Raw genomic sequence first — 26,083 nt, 5'->3', positions numbered from 1 at the left:
GGTTACCTGCAGTAAATAACTCAAAATGTGGCTCGCGTCAACCACACTCAGTATCTCATTCATTACAATTTTTTGTGGCTTGTGATTTGAAACACGTGTATGTGCTAAATAGGAAATGAACTGGAAAATAGTGTGATAGTGTCTGCTGGTTGAGCCTTAAGGGTGCATTTATTGATGTGGTTGTTCAGTAAGTTCAGACAAGTCAAACATCTATAGTCTCAGTTCTTTTCTCTGAACCAGAAAAGCACCTTAATACAAAATGAAATGAAGTCGTTGTTATGCAGATGAAGTCGCTCCTTTTCAAATGAAGTCGTAATCACTAAGTGTACGCTTCTTTGTTACGTATGATTGGTCTATGCGGTCACTCTTTTACCATTCTACTTCTGATGGTGATGACCCAAGGTTAAATATGAGGAACAGAGTGTATGCTGCGAAAGCCAAGTGGAAGAGAGTGGGAAGAGTTTCCTTATTTTACGTCATACTTTCCCCCTCTGCTCTTTTGTAATGTTTCCTTTTATGCTCTATTGTAGATATAAGTCCTCCAGCTCAGGGTGTTGACCACAGGCACGTACAGAAGGAGCTTGGAGAGGTCATAGTGCGGTTGCACAACCCAGTTGTCCTGAGCCCAACAACAATTCAGGTCACATGGACAGTAAGTGCAGCGTGTCTCATGTGCGTGTCATTTTTTCCTCCATTTTGGGATTGTTTTACATATATTTGTGGCGACCACGTTATCACTGTGTGCTATGGCTTTCAAACAAGAAATGTTTCTCTGACAGGCTCTGGTTCACGGGACCCCTGGTTTATCAAGACCTTGAGCTTGTGCCCCTTAGACCCATTCAGTATTTCATCCATCATTTTACTAACACTACACTTTTAGCAAGTACTGTACATTACTTTAATTTGTTCAGATCAAGTGCTAATACTGAAAGAACCTAATTACAGATTGTCTGTGGTTTTCTTATTCCTCCACATTCTTTTACATCTTTGATTTAGCAAAATTGAGCCATAAAGTCAAGATAGTTTATTTTCACTTTGAAGCCAAAAGGTTGCTCCTCCAGGCCACCATTTATTTTATGCCAGGAAATTATTGTCAGGGTGTTTTTTGCACCTTTGAAATATTGTAATGGGTGACTTAAAAGTAACTGAACATCAAATAAGTGAGAATTGTTTCCTTAAACCTCATCAAAGCTGTCAGACACATCTGCTTGTCTTCCATACTGTGGGCTTTTATTGTTTCCCTCTTAAACTAAAGACTGATGATGCATTCATCTTCTTTTACACTCATGTATTCAAGTAACATCCAATCTTATGCCACACATATGTACTTAATGTTTTGTTTGCCTCACCTGTAGAACAATTAAAAACTTGTTTTTAATGTCAGTGCGTCCAAAATGCCTACTTATATTACGTTGTTAATACCGACTATGTGCTTGCTTATTCTGAGTGTTCCTCTATAAATCACTCAGGTGCAGGTATTTACAGTGTACACGTATCTCTTAGTGGCATGTGGTGTGTGTTTCCATTTTCAAATGCACCACATTAGCAGTTTTCCTGGTGACATGTTTATTGACCCCTGTAATACATCTCACCCCAAGACTTGATAGCTAATTTATTGCTAAAGAAATACTTTATGATTGCAATGTACAGCCAACACAAAACATGACTACTGAATCAATCAGGGGTCCTTTCAGTAAACAGAAGGGCCACTCTGAGAGAGCTTTTATATTCCCAAATCATTTCATTAATAAAAGTCACATACCAAGCAGGGAATCCATTTTGCTGATTTACTTGGGCTACACTGGCGAAAAACAGCTGCTTAATATCCCACTTGAAAGCCCTGCTCACTTCTTCTACTGTTAACAAGCCATTACTATGAGTTATGCGCGTGCTCCTATGCTGCATAAATTCAGGCTTTTCTGTCTGGCTAAGTGGGCTAAAGTTTTAGGGGAGGGGTCCTCTGTGAGTTGTAGGAGATATCTACTTTGAGTCTCTCCATCTTTTCCATTGGTCAGATCTGTGTTAGCACCTGTGTTGTGTATTCTCTTGGATTCTCCAGGGTGTCTGTATTTGGTGCTGCACGACTTCTCATTTTCACAGCCTATATTAGAAGCAGTAAGCCCCATCTTCCTGTCACCAGTTAGTATTTATAATACAAATGAAACATGCATATGTTGTTTAAGGTGGCATTACCAGAAGTCTTTTTAAGAGCAGCTACCACTTTGGGTTGGGAGCTGTGTGAATGAGGTAATGTCAGGGTTTCAACTGACCTAAGGGTGTCATAGCTGCAGATATAAGGGTCATTAAATGACTAACAGCCTCTAAAGTGTGCATGCAATCCTGTGAGGAATAAATATATAGCAGAAAACACACACTTCTGTATCTACTGGTTACTGGTCTTCTCTGCAGAATTTTTGTTCCGCTGTAATACAGCAGTAATCTTGTCTTCATTAACTTTCTTAGGTGGATCGTCAGTCCCAGTTCATTCAGGGCTACAGAGTTCTGTACAGACAGACATCAGGACTACCTTCTCCAGGACCCTGGCAAACCCAGGATGTGAAGGTCCCTTCTGAGCGCAGTGTAGTCCTCTCCGGACTCAAGAAAGGAATTGTGTATGAGATCAAGGTCCGGCCCTATTTCAATGAGTTTCAAGGCATGGACAGCGAATCCAGGACAGCACGGACAACTGAGGAAGGTATGAAAAGGGAGAAATATAAGAATTAGTGACTGTTTTGTGTACGGACAAATGTGGGATGACAGATGACACATGATCCTGGAGGTTGTTTTTGTGTTGGTTTTTTGTCATAATATCACCAGGGCTGGTGCCTCTTCTCTCTATGACAAAGGAGGGCATATGTACGAATGAATGTGTACATGCATGCATGTTTGTGCCTGTCTGTCTGATCTTCTTGCTCTTTTTAGTTTGGTTCATGAATGGTGCCAGCCTTTTTCTAATCCATCACCCAACAGCCACAGGCCTGAGCTGTGATTGGAGACTGCACACATTTCCTCCTGCAAAGATGATCTGTCGCCCGAAGCTTGATTTCTACAGGCTCTGACAAGGCCACAGAGCAGTGTGGCACAATATCATAGGCAAACACACACACACACACACACACACACAGACTTGCACAGGTTTGTATTTGGATGAATTTGCTGTTTTGACCCATGCCAAAACAGGAATGCATTTAACAATATTGCACCAGCCTTGCTTAAACTTTCAAATGTAATAATTAAAAATAACTTATGTTCTGATTTCAGTATACTGTATGCTCACAACAGCATAAAAAAACAACATACTCTTTGTATTAGAGACAAAGCCCATCTTGCCACAACATATTCATGCTTGTATGTATAGGAGACAGTTCACATCCTGCCTGTTTGACAGGCCCATTTATTTTTCCTCTCTCAGAGGGACCATATCTCCTGTGGCCAGCCAGTGTATGCACCGTTGTAGTGGAACTGCCATCACATTACAGCTGTCCCCAGTGCACACTCTCGCTAACACACACATACAGCTAACACATACATGCCAGCTCATCTCCTTTTCATAAGGCCTCCAGAACCTGTATGTCACAGCTATTACCAATGCTGATAACGCTCCATCCTTCTGCTCCATCCGCATCACGGTGCCTCAGAGGGCTTGGCCATTTCCTATTTCTGTCACAACCCCACTGCTGGCTGGTCATAGTTGATACACCATCAAATACTCTGCTCTAGGCTCCTCAGAAACCCTGGGACTGCTAAGAATTGCAGCTACTGTAGATGGATGGACAACTCTGGTTCAGAGGTTGATTACAATTTAGATTGTCCGTAAGCTAAGAAAATTAGAGAAAACCCAGTGCGGGTCTACGTGGGTGCAGGGTTACAGTATTAACCCAGTGCCCAATGTCTGTGTCCATCTTTGTTTTCTGCCGCCCTCCTTTATCACACATTTTCTCACTCTCCATCTGGCCAGTCATGTCATGACTGATAAATGTACTCATGTTGCCAACTGATTCCCACTGAATGATTGCCTAAGATGTGACAGAGGAGATGTTTTCTGCCAAATAATTCATATTTAAGAGGAAGTAAATGTTTGGATAAATCTTAATTCGTAGTGGATTCATCTTCAACAGTGCTGATGAGAATTTCTCAGGAAGGTCCACATTTTTCCTCCCACACCACCCACTGCTTTATATCAGTTATTGGCTTCTCTTTTTTTGATATGGATATATGTTTGCATTCCTCATTGTGCAGCACAGCAGTGTCTGCTCGAGAGACAGGGGGTCACATTCATGCCCACTATACATCAGTCTGTTAATGGCTCTATTAGTACAGCCTCTGAGGCCTCTAATGAAAATGTACATTGTTTAGCACAAATATGCATGATAATAAGATGCTAAATCATTCATAACATTAACTTTGAACGACATTGCCACTGATGGCTGCTACAGACCAATCCAGCACTTTGTCACCTGGATGACTTGGAGAGACCCCAGCAGGATGCTTGATCAGATGCTCCCTTGGTAGAGTGTTTCTAATCTGGCCAAGGTGTTGGGTTCATCACTGGACACATTCATCTTCCACTATGCCAGGGCTCTCTGGCTCTCTAGGGGCCGGTGTGGCCAATCGCGCTGAGGGATGAGCACAGATTTACAGGGTGACACGTGCCATTTTGGATGGAGGCGAGGTGAGGGAAAGGCAGCCCAGGAGTAATTGACCTGTCAGTATTCTGCTGTGGTTCTGCTACCCTGCCAGCCACTGCGGAAATGAGAAAACATTATTTTTAAAACGTTATTTCCAGTTGGGCCAACTGTTATTTATTTTTCCTTTGTTACCCCTTGTGGGGTCAGGGGATTGTTGCCATCAGAATAACAACAAAGTGAGGGTTATGAAATCTCGGACTCGTCTTGTTTCTATCCACTCTGTCTAAGCCGCTTCATTGAGATGTGCCTCGCTCTGAACCTCTCCTCTGATCCTTACCTACTGCCTTTAGTCTCATCTAGTTGATCGATGGAATCAGTCAATATGTTTACAGGAACCTTGTTTCCTTCCCCTAAAGTCTATTTTTTTCATATTTTCCTCTCCTCTGTGCTTCATCCCATAAGCTCGTTGACCCGCATGCCACCCTGGCTCAGTCAGTGCTGGAGTTAGCTTCAGTAAGAGCACTTGCTCGAGTGTGCCTGGCTGTCATTCCACAAATCAATACTGGTATTCTGTGTGCAAATCCACTAGGCTAGAGCAGAGGATGAGATATTAAATCATATTGAAATGTTAAAGATAGACTATAGCCATATCAGACCTGCCGTGGTCTTCATGTAAATCCCCTCTAATGAGACATCTTGACAGCCCTAGCCACCTGTGCCATTCCCTGAAGAATAACATTCCTTGGAAAAGTGTGTGGGTGGGTGTGTGTGTGTGTGTGCACGCACACTTGTATCGTCATATTTATGAGCTCCTTTCCAAAAACATCAGATGTATATTACATAACTGCTTCACATCCCAGTGTTCTTGCTTCTGAGGATTAAATACTCTCCTGCTGCCTGAAATGCTCAGTAGTTTATTTCATTTTTGAACGAGATATTTTGTGCATTCTCTTTCAGCTCCCAGTGCCCCACCTCAGCAGGTAACAGTCCTGAATGTGGGAAGCCAGAACAGCACTTCCATAAGCATCTCCTGGGATCCCCCTCCACCAGACCACCAGAATGGCATCATCCAAGAATACAAGGTTTGTCCCATCAAGTCAACATAGATTCTTATTTAGCTTATACAAAGCAACATGAAGTCAACTGCCTCTGTGTTTTCCTCCTCCTCTGCTTTAGATCTGGTGTCTAGGGAATGAGACACGTTTCCATGTTAATAAAACAGTGGATGCAGCCATACGCTCTGTGGTGGTGGGCGGGCTGCAAGTGGGAGTGGTTTACCGAGTGGAAGTGGCCGCCAGCACGAGTGCAGGGGTTGGAGTCAAGAGTGAGCCTCAGTCTATAGTCATCGGTAAGGTTCATTTAAAGCATTCGCAGCTTTTCAACATCCTGTTTTCTTGTTTCTTCATGTTCACATTAGCATTCACAAATAAATGTACGTATTTCAAATAGGTTTTGTTTAAAAGTAGGAATTTCTAGATTGATAAAATTGTTAAAATGTTTGTATTTTTGAGATGTGGCATGACCGCGTATGATTTATGTGGGGCTGAGGCAGATTGTGCCTGATTTGACCCATAACTGATGGCTTGGCCTGTAGCATGTTCTTATTTCCCCAGTGTCACTCACATAATCCATCTCGGAGAGCAGAGCGCTTAGCTTGCAGTTATAATATGTAGTGTGTCTGCGTGTCTGTGGATGTGAAAATATTGTGTTAACATTCCAAAACAATAAAGATGAAGCAATAATTCAAAACTTTGCAGTCAGGCACATATGTATAAAGTGTGTGTTTTCACCTTTATGAGTATGTTAAATTAAATGTGATTTATGATATATAGGTTAATATCACAAATTACATATTTATATCAAGGGTTTTTACAGTCACAGAGCAAATGACAGCTCCTGTCCATATACCGTTCAATCAGATAAGATTCAAACCCCAAAATCCCAATCAATGCAAAGAAGAGGTAAAAAGTTTAGGTGCAGCAATGAGGAGGCATCTTTTTTCAGGTTGGACAGACAAACAAAAAAAATAAAGGAGAGTGTCCCTATCAATGTGTGAGATATGTAACATTTGTTTGTGCTTTGAGTCTTATCATGCTTCAAGAAATGGTGTCAAGCATAGTGGTCAAAGTAAGCTGCAAAGTAAGAGATCAATACAGGCCAGGATCCTCTCCTCATTTCACATTGTGTGTTTCACTGGGTAAACAACCTGCTTAAAATGTGGAACATTCTTAATCTCAAGCCCTTTAGTGTTATGTGTCTAGCTTTCCTCATTTTGACTTTAAAGCATCAACTTATGCACAGCAACTTTATTGTTTCCTGTTTCTCTCCATTACCTAGTAAACCAGGATCACATTAATATGGTCTTGTTTGCCCCTTTGACGTTCAGGTAAGGAGTTCCGGGATGTGATTATACATGGAAACCGGAATAACAGCATCACAGAGCAGATCACTGATGTGGTGAAGCAGCCTGCTTTCATTGCTGGTATTGGAGGAGCCTGCTGGGTCATCCTCATGGGCTTCAGCATCTGGCTCTACTGGAGAAGAAAGAAGAGAAAGGGCCTCAGTAACTATGCAGGTTAGACTGATCATACTCATTCTGCTTTTGTCCTTTAGCTAACAATGGAAAACATTTATTTATTTTCCTTATCAAAGCAAGAAGATTTTACTACAACATTATCATCTTGCAGGCATAATCAATACAGGTTTGATGAAATGTTGTAAACGATGCTAGCAGGCTTAAATGGTTACAGTGTTAAAGCTCAACAGGAAGGTCAGTGTGAGTCGTATCCACTGGGTTATAGTTTTTAACAAATCCACCCACGGTGTTGGTTAATAGCCCAGGGTGGTAGAGTAAGCGGGGAACTGGACTCTTTACTGGTCAGTAAAGCTGGAGTTCATCCAACTCTCCTCCTACACACCGACCCTGACATCTTACTCAGTGACCTCCTCCTCCTCCTCCCCGCCCCCAAACACACACACACACAATACTAGCAACCACCAAGTCTGCATACGCTGCCATGGATACAAGATTTAATTACAGAACAGAAAGTCATAACGAACTGAAAAAGTATTATTATTATTATTATTATTAACATTAGTTCTTACCTTATTAACAAGCAGAAATTCAAGAGGAAGTTTGTGTAGCCGTTTTTTATTTATTCATTCATTTTTTTATTTTAAGCAAGTCAACAAAAGTGAGTACAGTGGCAGTTAGTATATGCTGGCTTGGTTAAGTTGCTCCTCATTTCTGTATGTTACTCGTGTTTGTGTGTTTTCTTTGATTTGTGCCACCGCTTCTACCCCACTGAGCTGGCTGCTTCATGTCTGACATGCTGCACACTTGGTGATGATGCAGACTTGCATTCTCTCACCCTCAGCATCTCTCTGCTTCACCCCATCCCCAGTGTGCAGATACCCCTAAAGCACCGCTTATCTCTGCAGGCTTTTAACACACAACTTCTCTGTCTTCTTGTTTTGCAGTTCAGTCCTTCACCTTCACCCCTGCAGGTACTGTTCATTTGTCCCGTCTCCTCACCCCACCTCAATGCAAATTCATTTCCTGCCCACTTATAGTAAATATACTTGTCAGACTAATGGTTATGGCTAATGCAAATCCAAACCTATTACTGAAGAAGGTAGTTAAACCCAACACACAAAACAACAATAAGGAATTTGTTATTCGCCATGACCAGAGCCCAGCAAACTTGAATTCTCTTCCCTGCCAAACCTTCAGCCTTTTGTGTTGTATTTGTGCATATGTTTGTTGTGGCTATCTGTTTTTGAATGACGTTTCATCCTGTCTTGTGTATTTTTCTTTGTGACAGTCTTGTGGTGCAGGGTAAGACTGGTCATTTCCTCCTAAAATAATCATTTCCTTTGTGTTTTCTTTTCAAAACTCAAATAGTGCCTACATATATGAAGGTGTCCATTAGTCAGATGGGTGGTGTATTTTATTTTTTTTCCTTCTGTTTAGTTTTTGCAATGATGTCCCCCTCTACTCTGACGACCTTCGCTAAATGTCATTTGATTATGGGCAAACTAGTCTTTTGATGGGTGAAACAATTATTTGTCAATGTCTTTTCTAATTTATGCCTGAATGACAACAACACTTTACAAAATCAGTCAGTCTGTGGATGGAGTGAACAGAAAGAAGACAGTGAGTCGCTGGGTGTAAGGAAAAAACGTAAAAAGTAAAAGAAGAAAAGACGTAAAAGAAAGAAAGTCTGGAGTCCTCTGTGCAGTATAAGATTTACACATAACTGTAGTACAGTGAATCCGGGGTCACCGTAGTACCTTTCCCTTTTGTTTCCTGGATTTACTGATAACCTTAACTAAACTAAAGTTGTAGTGAAATATACATGGAGCTCTTTGGTCCATGTATATCATACAGGGAGCTTTAGTCTTTGTACAGCAGCTGTAACAAAAGATTATGGAAAAGATTAATATGTTAGTAAAACTTTATCTGGTTTTAAATTGGAAGCACACCTCTGGGGAATCCTGAGAGGAATCATGTTATTTCACTAAAATTATTTTTGAGTGGCAAGCACAAAACAAGGTCAAGTCTAGCAGAGCTTATATAGTTAGAGTGAGGTGATATTTAGAACAGGAGCTGGAGTGTGGCTGAAGAGTCTTACAGTGCTGCTCTCCTCTGTATTGACAATTAGTTGATGTATTGAGAGTGTCCTGTCTCAGCCTCCTAAAGCTGTCAGTGTAGAAGAGGTAAATCACTACATTATTGAGGCACACAGCCAGCAGGAAAGTGATTTGATGGATTTTTTATACGCTGATTAGGTCCACCCCCCTTAATGCTTATTAAAAGGGATTAATCTGTATTCATATTGGAGAAAGTGCTTATCTGGAAGACAGCGGCGAGAAGCACAGCTATGCCGCTATGTCACTTGGGCTAACATAAAAGTATTCCACAGCAGTCCCAAAATGTGCCTGAGCACTGATAGGGACTTCAGAGGCCTTCCTGCTGCATAGCCTCCCCTCGTCTCCACCTCCTTCTCCTGTCAGTCCTCTTTCTCAAATGACAGAGAATTCTCTTATCCAAGTTTGGTGGTGGTGGAACAAAGAGAAATTGCTTTAGCTGTAGCTGAATAAAGAATGGCAAGTCTGTCTTGAGCTAACAAAGCTATATTTTATTCAGACAGACCTGCAGTGTCTAACTATTGTTATCACTTAGTATTTTAATTTGCCTTACTTGTAATCAGTAGCTTAAACCTTAATGCAGTGAAGAAGCTCTTGTTCTGACATGCATGTTCAACAAATTTTATATGGTGTTTCTCTCATTTAAAATCCTCAAATACAGTTTGTGCAAGAAGAAAATGTCTTGTTAGCAATGCCTTTAATCTGTTGTGGGAGTTTCCTTTCCTTGTCATCAACTTTGCTACGTCACCCACAGAAAAGCCCCCTCTGTCGCCCATGTCTGGGCTTGTTGTGAAGCCAACTCAAATGAAACAGAAAAGAGAAGAGGAATGTTCAGCCTCCTTTTCTCTTTAATCTTCATCTGTGGAACAAATGAGCCAAATTACTAACAGCTCTCCTCTCTGTTGAGTAAATCAGCTCTCTCTCTTTTTACCCCCTTCTGTTTTTCCCCCTTCATCAGTATGAGGTGATTTCCAAAACTCTTGCTCCTTTTTTTATGTGTCCTGCAATCCATTGAAGATCTTACATGCTTAGAACTCTCGATGCGGCTTTGTCATCATGGCTGTTGAACAGAGATGAAATGGATCCTTCACAGCCATCTCACTTTGAGCCATGGAGTTGTACTAGCCACTGACAAAGAGCACTCCTTGTTATCTATAGATCACTGTAATAGAACAAGCCACATGCATGGCTTCTGGGGAGCCCTGCTAGCTGAAGGATAAGTAACTCTGCCTTCACACTTGTAGAAAAAAAAAATGCAACGTGATTAATGAGCCCCTTTGCTTTTTCTAATCTTTTTTTTGGCTGAGATTAAATCACAGATCTGATAATAACTCAGCAGCAAAATAACAAATGAAAATGAGTTTTCCCTCTCATCAGGCGTCTTGTCCTTGAGGAGCACATGACGTCTCTACTTATGCAAAGCAAAGCAATATCCAGTCCTCATCACTGCACTTTTTTTTACATGAAAGGCATTGGGCTCAGAGGGACCTCTGCATCCCTTAGTGAATTCATCGGTTATCCAGCTGTGTGAAGAAAAAGTGAACAGAAGAAAACATAGCTGTTCAGACACAAGGGCAAACTGGACAAGAAACTGTGTCTTATTCTAATGAATGAAATACTGTAAATCCTGGTTGTTTGTAACACCTTGTTTTCTTTTTTCCATTCTTTTTTCTTTCTTCCTTTCCTGACTTTAGTGACATTCCAGAGAGTTGATGGAGGGCTGATGAGCAATGGCAGGTGAGTGTCCCACCAGATGCAAAACCACACCACCAAACTGAATGTATCAGAATTTAAGTGCAATATCCCAAGAAAAAAGCTAAAAAACTTCTCATCATTATTACTCCTCTACCCTAAGCTGTCCAAGTCTTCACTACCTTTCCTTTTTAGACACACACCATGTCTACAGCAAGCTCCCTGTGATTCTAACACTGATAAATGACTGATAGATTGATAGACACCAATACTATACAATATTTGTGTTCCTACCATGCAAACTGGAAACCGGTGTGCAAATATCCATTTCTGGCCCATCTCTGTTCATGCATCGATAGATGAACTCATAAATCTCCTCAACAGAATTAACAGAAAGAACTTAAACAGAGAGTGCTTTTATTTTGTCATTTATCTTCCGCTGCTGGCTACAGGCAACCCAGAAGCCCTCCGGAATGATAAATTTGCCTGTCACCTCGCGTGGGCGGCTGGGATCTGAGCACATGTAATAATGTAAAAATAATTACCCAGGGGAGAGGTGTGTGGAGGTACCCCACTTGCACCCCCAATACAGCCTGCTCCATTTCAATGTGTGTTAGTGAAGGAGAGAGGGGCTACAGAGAATTGGGCACATCTCAATGACACCAGTTACTGAGCCTTTGTGAGTATTCAGGAGACTCCCTTGAGGACGCTGGGCTTCTGTCTATCTACTGCTTATCACAACTGACTAGGTAAAGCCTCCAGATCTCAAACACTCAGCGAGAGATTGCCAACTAAACCTGACCCTGTGTGTCTCAGAGCTTTTGGGAATGTGTCTGCTCTCCGGTCTGGTTGCAGAGTTTTTATATTTCTGTTTTTTTTGTTTGTTTTTTCCTTCCCCCTACTGTGTGTGTATGACTGGATGCCACAATGGACAATTTTGCTTATATTGTTCTGTGTGCTGCGAGCAAGCTCTCAATGAATTAGCCACACCACTTGCTATGCCTTTTCTCATCTCCTTTCTGCTGTAGTGTTTTCCCTTCAATTTTCCACATAAGTGGTTCTGAATTTTAGTCCAGGGAATGGGATTTTAAATGTCTCTATTTGTGGTGCTCTATATTTGTCATACCTTTAGTCAGTGGCAAAGACTGGAAAAAAAAAATCACTGGAATAGGATGCAGACGGGAGCTGTTATTTTAACACAAGCCTCTGATCCCTTAGTCACTCTGGTGCCGTTAAATCCCAGATGTTGAAACTTCCCCATCTGCCCTGATAGTAAAAATGTGTAGCAGAGTATCAAAGAGAGATGTGTTCATTAGTTACATGAGATGTTTATTGCATTAATTAGACAATAGCAAATTATGCCTCGTCTGTTTCCAGTTTCTCATTGGCTCCTGCCAAATTGCTCTGACTGAACAATTACACTTAATCGATCACAAAATAAATGATTCATGGAAGATAAATAGGCTGCAGATTGGTAGACCTGGGCGATGTGACTTTGGCTGCTCAATTGAAATTGATAAAAGCCGATAAGGGCCCATTCCTTATCCCCCTGCTAATAGGGGGATGGTAATTAGGAGGTAGTAATAACTTCCTATATCGACACTGATCAGTATTTTAGCAAAGCGGGTTCACTCCTATAGGCAGGGAGAATGGGCTGAGCATTGCACTGAACAGGTTTCACTAACACTGTTGCTATGGAGATTCCTTTACATCCCTTGATCTGAATGCTAAATGACAGCATATTCCCTGAGAGTTAATCTAGAAACTAATCTGCATCTTCCACTGTAGTGTTGCAAGTTCAAGTTTCATTCAATAGTCTGTGGCACCATAAACACCTGATTTATGAAGTTGCTTTGGAATTAATATCTCTCACTTGGCTTATTTATGGGAAGTTCACTGTCAGGCATCTTAGGCAGTATTTATGGATTCCTCCCCATCACCAGTAACTGAAATGTCTAACAGGAAGAGCAAATGCTCCAAATCAAATTTTATCTGCCAAGGTTGCCATCCATCCTCGCTTGGGCAGGGATTAAAAGTTAGGTGTGTCAACTTTTCATTAGACATATGACCTAGAGCCCTACCCCCCGCCCATTCCCCATTTTCCTACAATCTCTCTCTATCTCCCTCTCTCTCTCTCACACACACACACACATTTAAAACAAATATCCCCAGTAGAAATTAGTCTTATTCTAATTATCCCTTGCAAGAACACTGCTTTGTGATAAATACAAGGACAATGCAGCCATTTCCATTGTCAGCTCCTTGTCTTTCAAATGATGTTTGTCTAGTGGGCTGGAGAAGGACTTGTTGGAGCACACGGGACAAGTAAGACAAAGGCGTGGTCATTTACTATAGACAGTGTATATGTTCTTCTGGAGTCAACAAAGGAGTCAACATCTTTTTCTGCTTCTTTTAGTCTGACAGATGTTAAGCACACGAGGCAGGGAGGAGGGATAAAAAGAGGAGGTGGAAGTGTATAGGGGGAAAATAAAGGAAAATTGTGTTTAGGAGAGGTGGTACAGTGAGAGAGAATGATGGCAGGGGGGGGAAACATAGCAGCCAGAAACAGAGGTAGCAGGACGGGGAAAGATGTATTACCCTATAAAAGTGCACATGTCTGATGCACAGCCATCAATTTGAATGACTTGTCTCCCCTGAGGGCCTGTTTTGGCATTCAGGAACCACAGTGAGGGCTCTTAGCTTGCCAGGGCTGCAGCTCATTTGGACTCCCTCCTTGTGGAACAGCTCTTCTCATTAGAACCTGTGGCTGAGGGAGAGGATGACTGCAGTACGCCCATTACCTGCCCCTGTCCTCAGGGCTTGATTCTCTCCAAGTCCCCTCAGAGCCAACATGTCACCCCACTGGAGCTGAGACAAAGAGCCCCATCAGGCAGCCAGACTCCTAACTACTGTGTTCTTCAGCTGCTCAGAGTGCACTTGTATCTGTAGCCTGCTATATACTGTACAGCACTGCTGGGCACTGACCTGTTTTTTGTGTTCCTGAGAAGACAGACCCATCTGCGTTATCACATGTGTTGCTTGTCTTATTGTTGCAGAGTGAGACTTCTTAGGGGCGAAATGAGTAAAAAAAAGTCCTTCCGAAAAGTACTTCAACAGTATTGTTAAAGCTCTTTTGCCAGTTTAAAATGTGTTAATTTGTAATCTGTCCACTAATTAACTAAACTAGTGATTATACATTCTAAAATGTTGTAACCATTTTAAACCATTTCAATGGCAGGTGATGAGAAACACTAACATATAAAAAAGGTTTTTAATTCCACGTCTCATACTTATTTAATTCCATCTGCATAGCGTACGATAACAGCCTCAGACGTGAATGTACAGTAAAGTGGCCCTAACGACCTCCCAGCAGTCACCCATGACAGGTTAAAGTCTTAATGGCTGATTTTTATGGTTCTCACCCCCTCAGGAGGTGCGCAACACCTGTTAAATGGGGCTGCCCTCTACCGTATGCAGGCATCCCACAAGTGGGCCGGGGTATCATGGTGGTGCTGGGGCTGATATTTGACATCTCATCAGACATGATTTAGACCGTCTGGACATCACAACAAGGGGTTGATGGGAAAACACAGCGGAATGTACTAGATAATAATGAATAAAGAAACATATACATTTTGTTATCTGCATGCACTGCTGCTCGTGTACAGAGAGCAAATGCATGCGTTAGTGTCTCCACAGTGTGCGTTTGCATTAATGACTCAGAGAATGTGACAAAGGCACAGCAGGAGAAAAAGAGAGAGATAAAGACCTGTGTTTGCCTGAAGCAATCCAACTTTGTTGGGGAAATGTATCCGTATGCTATTTCTCCATATCTCTGAAATGTTTCATTAGCTTCAGAGGCTTACAGCAAGCTTATCTCATCACAAACACACATTCTTGTGCACAAACTAACATTTAAACATATGTTTTAATTTTTTTTCTATTGTCTTCACATAGTCCCACTGCTGATTATTGTCACATTTTTATTTTAAAATTTAATAAACATTTTTTTGTAAAGCTGGTAACATAATGAAAAATTAAACCATGCATCAGAGACATTTTGTGCAAATTAAAAACTTTAAATGTTTAATCTAGCATTCCATCCTGTGTTTCTGCTCAGCCGGCCAGGCTTGCTCAATGCAAGTGACCCAGGCTACCCCTGGTTAGCGGACTCTTGGCCCGCCACCAGCCTGCCTGTCAACAGCAGCTCTGGGGGACCCAATGACCTGAGTAACTTTGGCCGAGGAGGTGAGTGCCCTGGTGATGTCCCATGGCTTTCAGGAAACCTTAGGAGATGAAAGATGATGACCTGCTTCACTTTCTGTACCAAAGCTCCTTCTGTTCATCATCTAATGTTTGCATGGAACATATATGCATATTGCATCTGCGTTTGGATATATATTTTTGCATCACATCAGAGGACAGCTAGAGCATTAACAGCAGGGCCTCCACTGTCACCAACCTGAGTAATGGCAAATAGCCCAGCTTGGTGTCATAGCCCATATCTCAAAGCAAGAGAATGTGAGGGGAGAGACGGGCAGAGGAGCAGGGGGTGGTTGGGTGTTTGAAAGGATGGTGTTGAGCAGCCAGTCGTGAAGGACAGGCGCAGCTTGACTGGCGCAGATGCGGACACTTCCTTGTGGCTCTACATCATCTCCCCTTCACTGGGCAGGCAAGCCATGCACCAACCATGAGTCCGTTTGCTCTTTTCGTATCTCACACTCCCCCTCACTGCTTCTGTCATCACACGCACACAAACATGCAGGGCAGCAGCATTATTGCTCATGTTTATGAAATAGGTAAAGGAGGAGAGTGAGATATCCATAAATGTTTAGGGGAATGAGGTTACATTGCTGAAACACTAAGGGTTGGAAAAAGTAAATAGGGAGGATTTTTGTCTTTTTTTTTTTCAGGTAAGGTCAACCGGTTAAAAGTAGTTTCTAGTGAGCTGACCTGAAAGCACCAGGGCTCAGACTGTAATTCAGCAACAATCACAGAGCATGTGCACCTGAATCCAAGGTCACTCAAGACCAGACAGAGTTGGATTTTCTCTGTCATGCAAACAGTTACATTTTAACTTAAATAGAGATAATAACAAGTGAGGTGAATGTTACCCGTAGAAACCAGCTTTCCCACAAACTGCCTCTTTTCCTCTCCCAGATCTCCCCTCTGGGCAAGGGGATAAGACGGGCACCATGCTCTCTGATGGAGCCATCTACAGCAGCATAGACTTCACGACCAAAGCCAACTACAACAGCCCTGGACAAACATCACAGGCCACTCCCTACGCCACCACTCAGATTCTCCACTCAAGCAGCATCCATGAGCTGGCTGTGGATCTGCCTGAGGCCCAGTGGAAGGCGTCGCTTCAGGCCAAGCAGGAGATGGCCAGCCTGGGCTACTCCCTGCCTGACAAGAACTCCTGCAACAACAGTAAGTTAGGCTGAGAAAGTAAGTGTGTATAGCAATTTGGTTCCCGTGTGTGGAAGGTTCAGCTAGTTTTTATAGACAATGTGTGATACTGTGTCCGCTACTGTTCTCATCTTGTTATATCAAAAGCAAAGTGAATTAACCAAGCTCAAAAACCCATTTTACAGTTGTGACAAGAGCTAGCCATTTGGTATAAAAACTTTTCCACCACAATCCTTAAAACCTTACTACCCTTACTGTGGTGGAGAATGGAGCAGGGGTTTTTTTTATATATATATATATATATATATATATATATATATATATTTCCCCCAGCAGACACCATCTTGGTTACTCTCCAAGGCTGTATAAACATCTCATAAAAGAGTAGTGCAGTTAAGTCATCCATCCATTTTCTTGCTGGATTTTCACGATGGCACCACTCCTCCTTCAGTTTCTGAGTAATTGCCTATCCATTTTAGCTTGACTAATATTTAAGAAATTAATCCATATTAATTTTTGTGAATTTGATGCCAGATATTTTAAAGCTGAGTGCATTATTAAATTGCATTAAAAAATGCTTTTCTCAATCATTTTAAGAAGTATGATCACATATAATTACGTATGATTATATTTTTATAAAGAGTGACAGACACTAAATTGAAATCCATTCATCCCACTATGAATCGAATCGCATTTTGTGAAAGACCAACACTGTGATTTTCAAATCAACAATAAGTCAACTTTGTCCAGCAAATGTATTGTTGTGTACAATTTAGAAAGTAAATGTGATGTTTTGTGAGAGGAGCTTTTTGACTGTATGAATCCCAACTATATCCTGCTTGCTTTATGCTCTAACTGCATGTTTGCATGTGCTTGTGCTAACTGCCTCTCACCTGATGCTACTGTGATTTTTGCCCTTTAACCCCCACTGTAGCACTCCTTTTCATTCCTGACTACCGATTGGCCGAAGGATTGTCTAATAGAATACCACACAACCAATCACAAGATTTCAGCACCACCAGCTCTCACAACAGCTCAGAGCGAAGCGGCAGTCTCTCAGGTTGGTTTACAGAGCAGAGGATTTTATCAAGCAAACTCTCTGGGGCTCTGCCGCTTGACTTTTTGATTGACTGATGTCTTAATTGCTTTATTGATCTGTTATTAGCATGTACAAACCTGACACTTTAGAAAATTTATATTAACACAGCCCCTCTCTCCTTCACCAAAGCTGCTCACTCTGCCCCTCCCCCCCCACTTCAGGTTCATTACATGCACATGCATTTAATTAAAATTTTTGTAATACTAGGTTTTGAGTATAATAGCTTGTATTGTATGTAGCCCTGCTGTGTTATAGAGAAGGAGTCGAGAACTTATTGAAGAATAAAGAAGCAGGATATTTAAATCAGAGAAAAAGAACAGTCCTATGATCTCCTGTCAGAATGTGGCTGCTAGTGCTAATGCTGGTTTTGGCCATTGCTGCCGGTCCTTGGAAAGGCTTTGTCTCATCCTGTGTGAGAGAGCAGACAAGAATAGGAGCAGAGGGAGTCTTTCAGACAGAGTGGACTATACACAAACACACACACACATGCACACACCATTAGAGATGCTTGGTTGGGTAAAGTGGCAAAAATACCTCCCTTTTTCCCTCTTTCCCTAATGGTGGCCAACTACACTAAAACCCATGTTCAGAGAATTACAATGTCATTTATAGGACACCAAGGCAGCTCTCTGCCTGTCTCCCCTCTACTCTTCTCTTTTATCTAGTTACAAGCCACTGCCTTAACTGGTCTCTAATTCAATGGTCTGCCACACAGCGGGCTGGAGAAAAGGATGTGAAGTGGCCATGCCTCACAGGCAGATTCTTTCTGTAGACATGATACTGAAGTCTCCGACTGGGTTGGGAACATGCTGTATTATGAGAAAAACAGTGGAAATCTAAACCATTTTTATATAAATCATTCTCATGTATGTTGCATGCAAATGTTTTTAACTAACTAGTGATAGTAAGGAATAGTTCAGCATTTTGGGGGGAGTTAGATGACACAATCGATACCAACTCTTTTATCACGCCGTTAGATAAATGGTCTGCACTTATACAACCGTCTTTTGCCTAACAGGTGCCCAAATCACTTTACAATGATGCTTCTTCTTCACCCATTTGCACACACATACACATACACTTATACATACACATATACCTATACCCAGATGGGGCCATGTAAGGGGCTAGCCTGATCCACTGGAAGCAACTTAGGGTTTAGTGTCTGGTCCAAAGACACTTTGACATATGGACAGGAGGAGGAGATCAAACCATCAACCCTGTAAATGGTGGACAGTTGCTCTACCTTCTGAGCCACAGCCACACTATTGTATATACTGTAAAGCTACAGTCAGACTCAACCCACTAGCACATAGCCCATCTTTATACTACAACAGACATATGGGAGATAATTCATATACAGTATGCAGTTAAAATCAAAGTGAAATCATCAGAGATGTGACATTCATTAGACCTGTACCAAAGTGAGTTTCTGACTGTACAGCATACAGTATCTTCTGTTCACTTCCCTGTAGGTTATACTGTATACTGTACAGTGGAACTTAAAACAGCAGTGCAGATATGAATAAGCAAAAGCCAATCTTTGATTCAGACTTCAACTAAAGTAAACTCAGCATTTGAAGGGAAGAAAAGTTACAGTGCCTTGTTCTCCCTCTAAGGAGATCGAAGGAATAATGTATGTCGGATCTGAAGGAGTAGAGCGGGATGAAAAGGAGCAGAAATAGAGCAGCTTTCATAGCAACATGGGTCTCCACTGAGGATGTGAAGCTGCTCATTAAAACCTTGCTTGGTGTAGGGGAGAAGAGCAAGCTGCTGTTTTCTGTCTCCCCATTCCTCCCCAATCACACCAGCCAGTCTATGAAACTACAAAATCCATGATTGTACGAACTCTACAGTCTGGCCTGGTGCGTCTATGAAAACACACACATTGTGGGTGTGTAGGTGTGGTGTGTGTGATCTGTTGTGCTTCTGCTTCTCCCTATATGGTGTAGTTCTACTTATTAGGCAACATTTTGTGTTTTTTTTTTCAACTAAACTTAAAATGATTATACCTTTCAGTTAGTTTTGTGTTTATTTATTATAATTATTCCCCATCTAAGTTATATCTGGCTCCATAGTCTTTCTGCAGTCTGTGATCCGTGGCTTTCCCCTTCAGCACTGAGGCACCCAGTGAAAACAAAGCAAGCTCAAGGCTATGCAGCCCTACTGTTATAGCCTGGGAGCGCCCAAACCTTGGGTATAAATACCCAATGCTGAATCTATATTTAGTATGAGTTTGCCTTTGAAGAGAAGCCCAGTTTTGTCAGAGGAGATGAGTTTGCTGTGTAATTCTTGTATAGCTTTTAGCCACAGCCTCTCTCTGTATTTTTCATATTTGGGGTGAGCTGTTGTAATTCCAGTGCCAGACCATCCTTCCATAGAAGAGGCTCATTTACAATATTGATGGCTGGTCTTGTGTGGGGAGACTAAGGATGATTGAACAATCACGGCAGCTCACCATTTATTGGTAAAAGTCAAGAGTCGCCCAGAGGTACGATTAGGAAACCCAATTACTTTCAGACTATACTTACACTGTGGTGCCTCCTGCCTTGGGCTTACAGTTGTTTCTTTTATTACTTCCATTCTTTATTAATCTTTTTTTTAACACTTTGTATCTCCTCATGCCTTATATTTCCACTTCTGCCCCAGCATTTTTTACTATGCTCATATAAGTCATTGTTTGTTTGTTTGTTGGTTTTCTGGTAAAAGACAGAACTGTATAGCAACACATATATTATACAATGCTTGTAATTTCTCTGCAATCTGGCATCCATGTAACCTTAAAAGAAAATATACTTCATTGCTTCAATAAGTTTCTTTTGATGACCATGATCTACTTTTTAATGCGTTTTTAATAAGTGAACTCAGTTTATTAGATTACATTGGAGTGTATGATGTTACATTACACAAGATGCAACATTGGAAGCTTTTTTGTGGCAATGGGAAAAGTGATTACAGGCCTTTGGCAGGACTAACCAGCAGATGACAGATACAAATGTGTTCAACAGAGTTCCCAACGACGGCTTTCACTCGTCTGTGTGGCTGATGACGTCAGCTTGAGGTATTTTCTGGAATGAGATTTAAGGTGTTTACTGGTGGTGAGGCCCTTCAGGCTTCCACAAATGGATCTGTATATTATATAAACACTATCCATTGTGTCTCCTTACTCCCTTTCTATAGGCACAAGAGAGGAAGTATGACAGGAAAGTTGTATTGTATAAAAAAAATAAAACATTGCTCAAAATTATTGTTGCAACGTGGAGATAATGAGGTAAACCTCATTATTGTTGGCGGGCAAAGTTAGATGCAGTACAACAATTGGATGGATTATATTGTAGTGTGCACATTAACACAGAACATACTGTGTGGCTGTAATCGTTATTAGAATGATATCTAGTCAGCAACGTTCTTTAATTTAGGGTTTAGGTAATAGGAATATACTATTCCTTTATTCCAGGGGCTCACTTGTGATAAAAATAAATTTAAATTTAAAACCTTTTAAATAAAACAAATCTTTATTCTGGGCGTAGTTACTGTATATAAATTATTTTGGTGTTTTGTTTTTAAGCTTAAGAACCAAATTTTCTTTATTTTTAAATATTATGGTGATCTAACTCTACTTAAGATAAAAGTCTGATGTGTATACTATGTATACTATAAACTTGAAAAACTGAATTGGGCTTGATGTCAAACCTGTTTTAAAGGGGGAAAAGGTTTCTTCCACAGTGACCAAATCACATGAAGCCCAGTATTGACCCGGCTGGCAGATTTATAAAGATGGATGGGACATAGCAGAATCTGGTGTTGCAGAAATATGAGTGGAAATGGATGGGGTTAGCGGCTCTCCGGTGTAATAAAAGAAATGAAAGTAGTAATAGACTCTCAGTGAATTCCATTAGGGACACACTGACACTACACAAGCCATTCATTATGATGATGCTGTGAAGTGAGATATTTCATTGTGGAACCCAAAGCCTGGTGTGAAAGGGGACACAGAGGAATGGGTGGAGCACAAAGGTCTGGCTCGGCATCGTTTACTGCCGTTCTCTGCTGTTTCTATGGAGATTTGGGGCTTTTCAGCCAATCAATCACTGAGAGTATGCTTTTCATCAGGCAGCCTTGAGTGTTTCTGTGGAAGCAACGACAAGCAGAAGCTCATCAAAAACTTGTATTTGAAATAGTGTACGACTTACCAAGTGTACACTGAAACAAAGACCAAGTGGAGCTGTAATTTAAAGAACATGTTTGGACTAAAATTTCTTTAGAATACACATTTGTCACACGCTAGTAGCAGGCGCTGCCCTTTTCAGTGCTATCTCACTTGTGTATTAGTTTTTAATTTATTTTTTGTAATAATTAAATTTTCAGTGACCGTATCTCTCAAATTCACCATGTTGTAGGTGGCAAGGGAGGAAAGAAGAAGAAGACCAAGGCTGGATCCAAGCCCACTAAAGCCAACGGCTCCAACTGGGCCAATATTCCTCTGCCCCCTCCCCCTGTTCACCCTCTCCCTGGCACTGAGATGGACCATTATCCCAATGATCACCATGATGGAGGAGGGTATGTCTACCAGGGGAACCAAAAAGATCTCATATGGACCAGATAATATCGTCCAAAAAGAACCTACTATTTTCTCAGTAATAAAGATTAAAGATTGAAGTTAAACAGGTTATATTTTTACGTTTTATTTTAAGCCTGTAACATGCAGCTTGAAAGTAGACAGAAAAACGACAAGCTTACAATGCAAGTCCGGGTTAATCTTAAAACTGCATGGTAAAAGCTTTTCAGGTTTTTGTGAATACGTTATGTTTTCATAGACACGCCAGCCTAGATTGATTTTCATCTGGACCTTCTTTCATTATATAAACAACCTGCAGTCTTAAAAGGAAAACCAGACTATATGACCAAATACATTTTAGAGTTGCATTTCCAATTGAAAACAGAAAATGAAGCAGCACATAGCATTCTTATTGAAAATATTTTACATTTCCTCCTTTGATCTCTTCAGCAGCCGAGAATTTAGCATCTTTCTTGCTGGAACAATACAGATAGTGCTTGCCAACATGAGCAACTCCTACACATAGCTGTGTTTGATAACAGCCTTCAGCTTTGTTTTCCTATGCAGCTCATTACTGTACTACTGTACATCTGGAGAAAAGTGAAGGATCAATGTGTGTATATTATCCACTGGCAGCCAGATATGCACGCACCCTCACTTACACACACTCGCCCAAAAACTCATATGCAGATGGTTGTAGATCAAACTATCTGCTGATCCTGTGTTCAATCTGTGGGACTTCATGACTAGAAAATAAATGGAAAAATGAAATTGAAAAAAAAAAAAAAACAATGTTTGAAGCTCGAGCAGTCTCTTGCTGTTACTAGCATGTAGACACACAGATGGTTTCAGATTAATCTATTTGCCGAATTCCACAGTGGAAAAGCTCATAATTGCATTGTTTCATAAAGAGAGAAGAGAAACACGGGGATTTATGCAACCCAATGCTGAAAGCTGAAATAGAAAAGTAAAAACCTGCGGGAACAGACATTTGCTGTGATGTGTGTAACACAGGTTTACTTACTCTGTGTGTCTACAGCACTGTGTCCTCTTACCCCAATTTCTAATTTCTAATCTGGAAGAGTCATCTGCTTTAATAGGCTTTCTGGAAAATAAGGAATCCTGTGCACTATAAATCAAAGACTGCTTTTAACGGCTGCAGATTAAAACAGTAATGTCCTATGGAGTGTGCACTGACTAATTTCTTTTATGAACACTTTTTTATGGATAGTATTATTTCAGAATGTATAATCAGAGCTAGCAGGAAGTGGAGCCTGACTACCTTTGTTATTCCACTCAGGGCTGTTGTATAACAAATTTGTACAGGAAAGTGACATAGTATCTTGCTAGTATATGGAAAGGTCTCTAAAAATGTTGTTTTTAGAGACCTATTAAAATATTTTTATACTGTCTGATATTCTCTCCCTCTTCAGTAACCTTCTTTTATATTTGGAGTCATTGACAATGTCACACACCTTATTGTAGTTCCAATTCACACCATATGTATTTTCTATTTCTTTTCTTTTTAAGCTTCACTATTAACACATTAGGTGTATTAAATATTAATTTACAATAATGCCTTTGATTGTGTTGACTTTCATTCTGATATAGATAATAAAACCAGAGCTGAAATAGCTCAAGTCATGTATTAGTATATTTACACAAAGTTACTAGAAACTTTTTTAATAGGCACTTATAAACATTATTTGACTAATTTATTTAACAAAAACGGCCCAAATCCTGTGATTTCAGCTTTTCTGTTTTTGAGGATCTGTGCATTTTGTAAAATAAACTAAAGAATCTATTGAACATTGGCTGGATGGAAAACAAACATCTGATGGCTTTTGTGGGTAAAGTTATTGTTTACAAAAATGTCAGTTCATTGGAGCCCTAAAGATTTCACACATTAACCGTGAGAACATTTGCACCTGCCTTCATATTTCAGGTATGAGAGTGATGGTTGGGGTCCACCCATGCCTGTGCAGACTTATCTTCACCAGGGCATGGAGGATGAGCTGGAGGAAGAGGAGGAGAGAGTACCCACCCCGCCCATACGAGGGATTGCCTCCTCCCCAGCTGCTGTATCCTTTGGTCAGCAGTCAACAGCCACCCTTACCCCCTCTCCCCGGGACGAGATGCAGCCCATGCTCCAAGCTCATTTGGATGAGCTAACCAGAGTGTACCAGCTGGATATGGCAAAACAGACATGGTAAGCATTGCAAAATTGGATTATTTCACCCCTGGACTTATACCCAGTAGTAATATACAGTAGTTATTATGGTTGAAGGAAATATGGCTATACTACCGACTGGTAATTTTCTGTTACTCTGCGTTGAAAGATATTTTGTTATGGCTGATAAATAATGCATTGTTGTCATTTAAAAATGCTTACCGTACATTCTGTTCTGCGTGTTTCGCTGCCAGGATTTATTTTGGCCCTCTAGCATTCTTTATGTCAACTGTGTGTGCAGTAGAGATAAACCCATTAATCATTTGATTTTAATGGGCCCATGCTACCACTTAGCCAACCACTGTATTTTGCTCTAAGAGACACAATTTCCTATCCACAGTTGTTTACCCCCACCCCCCCCCCACCCCCCACCCCCCCACACACACACACACACACACACACACACACACACAAACACACAAACACTCGCACCCAAACAGCACATTCCATTGTTGTTGTGCTCATGCAAGTCAGATGAAGGCCATGCTTCATTCTGTCGGCAACGCAGACACAAATAAGAGACTGGCATTCATTCATAATTGTAAAGTGGAGGTGGTGGGTGGGTTGGGGGGGATGGGTGGCAGCAGGGAAGCCTTGTCAGGAAGGAGATGTCATGTTACCCTGTAATGACTATGTTGGTTAGAGAGCATCTCTGACAACACCAGAGGGCCAGTAATCACAAACAATTCCCACTGCAAACCACGTCAAAGACATTGTACTACTCAAACAAACGCAGCTGTCAGCGGAGCAGGCCGCCACTGAGGTGACAGCCATGTCTCGACAGGCCTGGAGAGCGTGTCTTTGTGCCATCTACAGCAGCAATTAGCAGGTCATTGTGTTAGCATGCAACAGCACAGTAGAATTTGTGGGATTGTCCAAATTCAGTCAACACTTCTGATATGAGCAGTGTTTCCAAAACTGCTCTGCCCTTCCACGTAGATCCTTATTTCTCTCCCTGTATCCTCTCTGTATTCATCACCCCTCCTCACTCCTTAATGTATACTGTATGGGTGTACCATCAGAGAAGTATGCTGTCTCTTTGTCTTCCCCAGGCACATGCAGGGAGGTTCTCTTCCTCCCCAGGCTCCAGCTCCTCCAGTTGGCTATGTGTCAAGCACAATGGTTTCTGACCTGGAAACTGACCTGCCTGATGAGGATGAAGAGGAGGAAGAAGAAGAGGAGGAGGATGAAGGCTATGGAGCAAGGCATCCCTGCGGCATTGAGCACACACCAGGGTCTAGTATGGACAACCTGGACAGCTCTTTGACAGGTAAAATTGTTTGATTCTGAAAATGCCTCTTTTTTGTTGTCCCTTCAGGGGTCGCCACAGCGGAACGTGTTGCGCCTGTTGATTTGACATGAGTTTTTACGCCGGATGCCCTTCCTGCCGCAACGCTATGATTTTATCCGGGCTCTGGACCGATGGTGGGGCCACACCTGGTGCCTTCTGCATCCCAACCCAATGCTCTACCACTGAGCCACCAGGCTCCCTTCTTTGTTGTAATTTACAGTATTTTAATACATTCTTATGAGGATTCTGGAAAACTGTCAGTCTAATTCCCATTGTTATTACATAGTGTTTTACAGTAAATGAGAAAGTGTTCATAACATGTTCTTCATGAATCTGGTATGTGTTCATTTTTATGCAAACATGCTTACTGCGTGTCCCACAATCAAGTTTTTAAGCGTTTTTGGCAACTCTGGGGAATAATAATTATCACTTCTAAAAAAGAGATAAGAAAGTCCATGAATTTTAAACAGGTTAGTGAGAGAGAAATTAAGAGGAGGGAGAGGCGAGGCGACCAGGGGGAGAG

At 41.4% G+C, this 26,083-nt stretch overlaps 1 protein-coding gene across 11 annotated transcripts in view; it reads left to right on the top strand.

The window, feature by feature from the left end:
- Positions 1-26,083, top strand: part of robo2 (roundabout, axon guidance receptor, homolog 2 (Drosophila)) — a 245,448-nt gene that overhangs the window by 209,968 nt on the left and 9,397 nt on the right. For 5 of the 11 annotated variants that reach the window (XM_067506386.1, XM_067506389.1, XM_067506385.1 and 2 more), the window contains 13 exons: positions 531-652; positions 2,464-2,695; positions 5,586-5,710; positions 5,805-5,981; positions 7,020-7,203; positions 8,109-8,135; positions 10,973-11,015; positions 15,091-15,218; positions 16,131-16,403; positions 17,317-17,442; positions 21,882-22,041; positions 23,985-24,248; positions 25,322-25,539. In XM_067506386.1, coding sequence (XP_067362487.1) covers positions 531-652; positions 2,464-2,695; positions 5,586-5,710; positions 5,805-5,981; positions 7,020-7,203; positions 8,109-8,135; positions 10,973-11,015; positions 15,091-15,218; positions 16,131-16,403; positions 17,317-17,442; positions 21,882-22,041; positions 23,985-24,248; positions 25,322-25,539 — 2,079 coding nt within the window. Of the gene's footprint in view, positions 1-530; positions 653-2,463; positions 2,696-5,585; positions 5,711-5,804; positions 5,982-7,014; positions 7,204-8,108; positions 8,136-10,972; positions 11,016-15,090; positions 15,219-16,130; positions 16,404-17,316; positions 17,443-21,881; positions 22,042-23,984; positions 24,249-25,321; positions 25,540-26,083 lie in introns of all 11 variants that reach the window. The other 6 variants (XM_067506395.1, XM_067506390.1, XM_067506396.1 and 3 more) reach the window with 4 other exon arrangements.

This window comes from Channa argus, chromosome 6 (assembly GCF_033026475.1).
Source record: "Channa argus isolate prfri chromosome 6, Channa argus male v1.0, whole genome shotgun sequence".
In the NCBI taxonomy this organism is placed as follows: domain Eukaryota; kingdom Metazoa; phylum Chordata; class Actinopteri; order Anabantiformes; family Channidae; genus Channa; species Channa argus.
The sequence above is the reverse complement of the archived record's forward strand: the minus strand, read 5'-3'. Positions and strand labels throughout refer to the sequence as shown.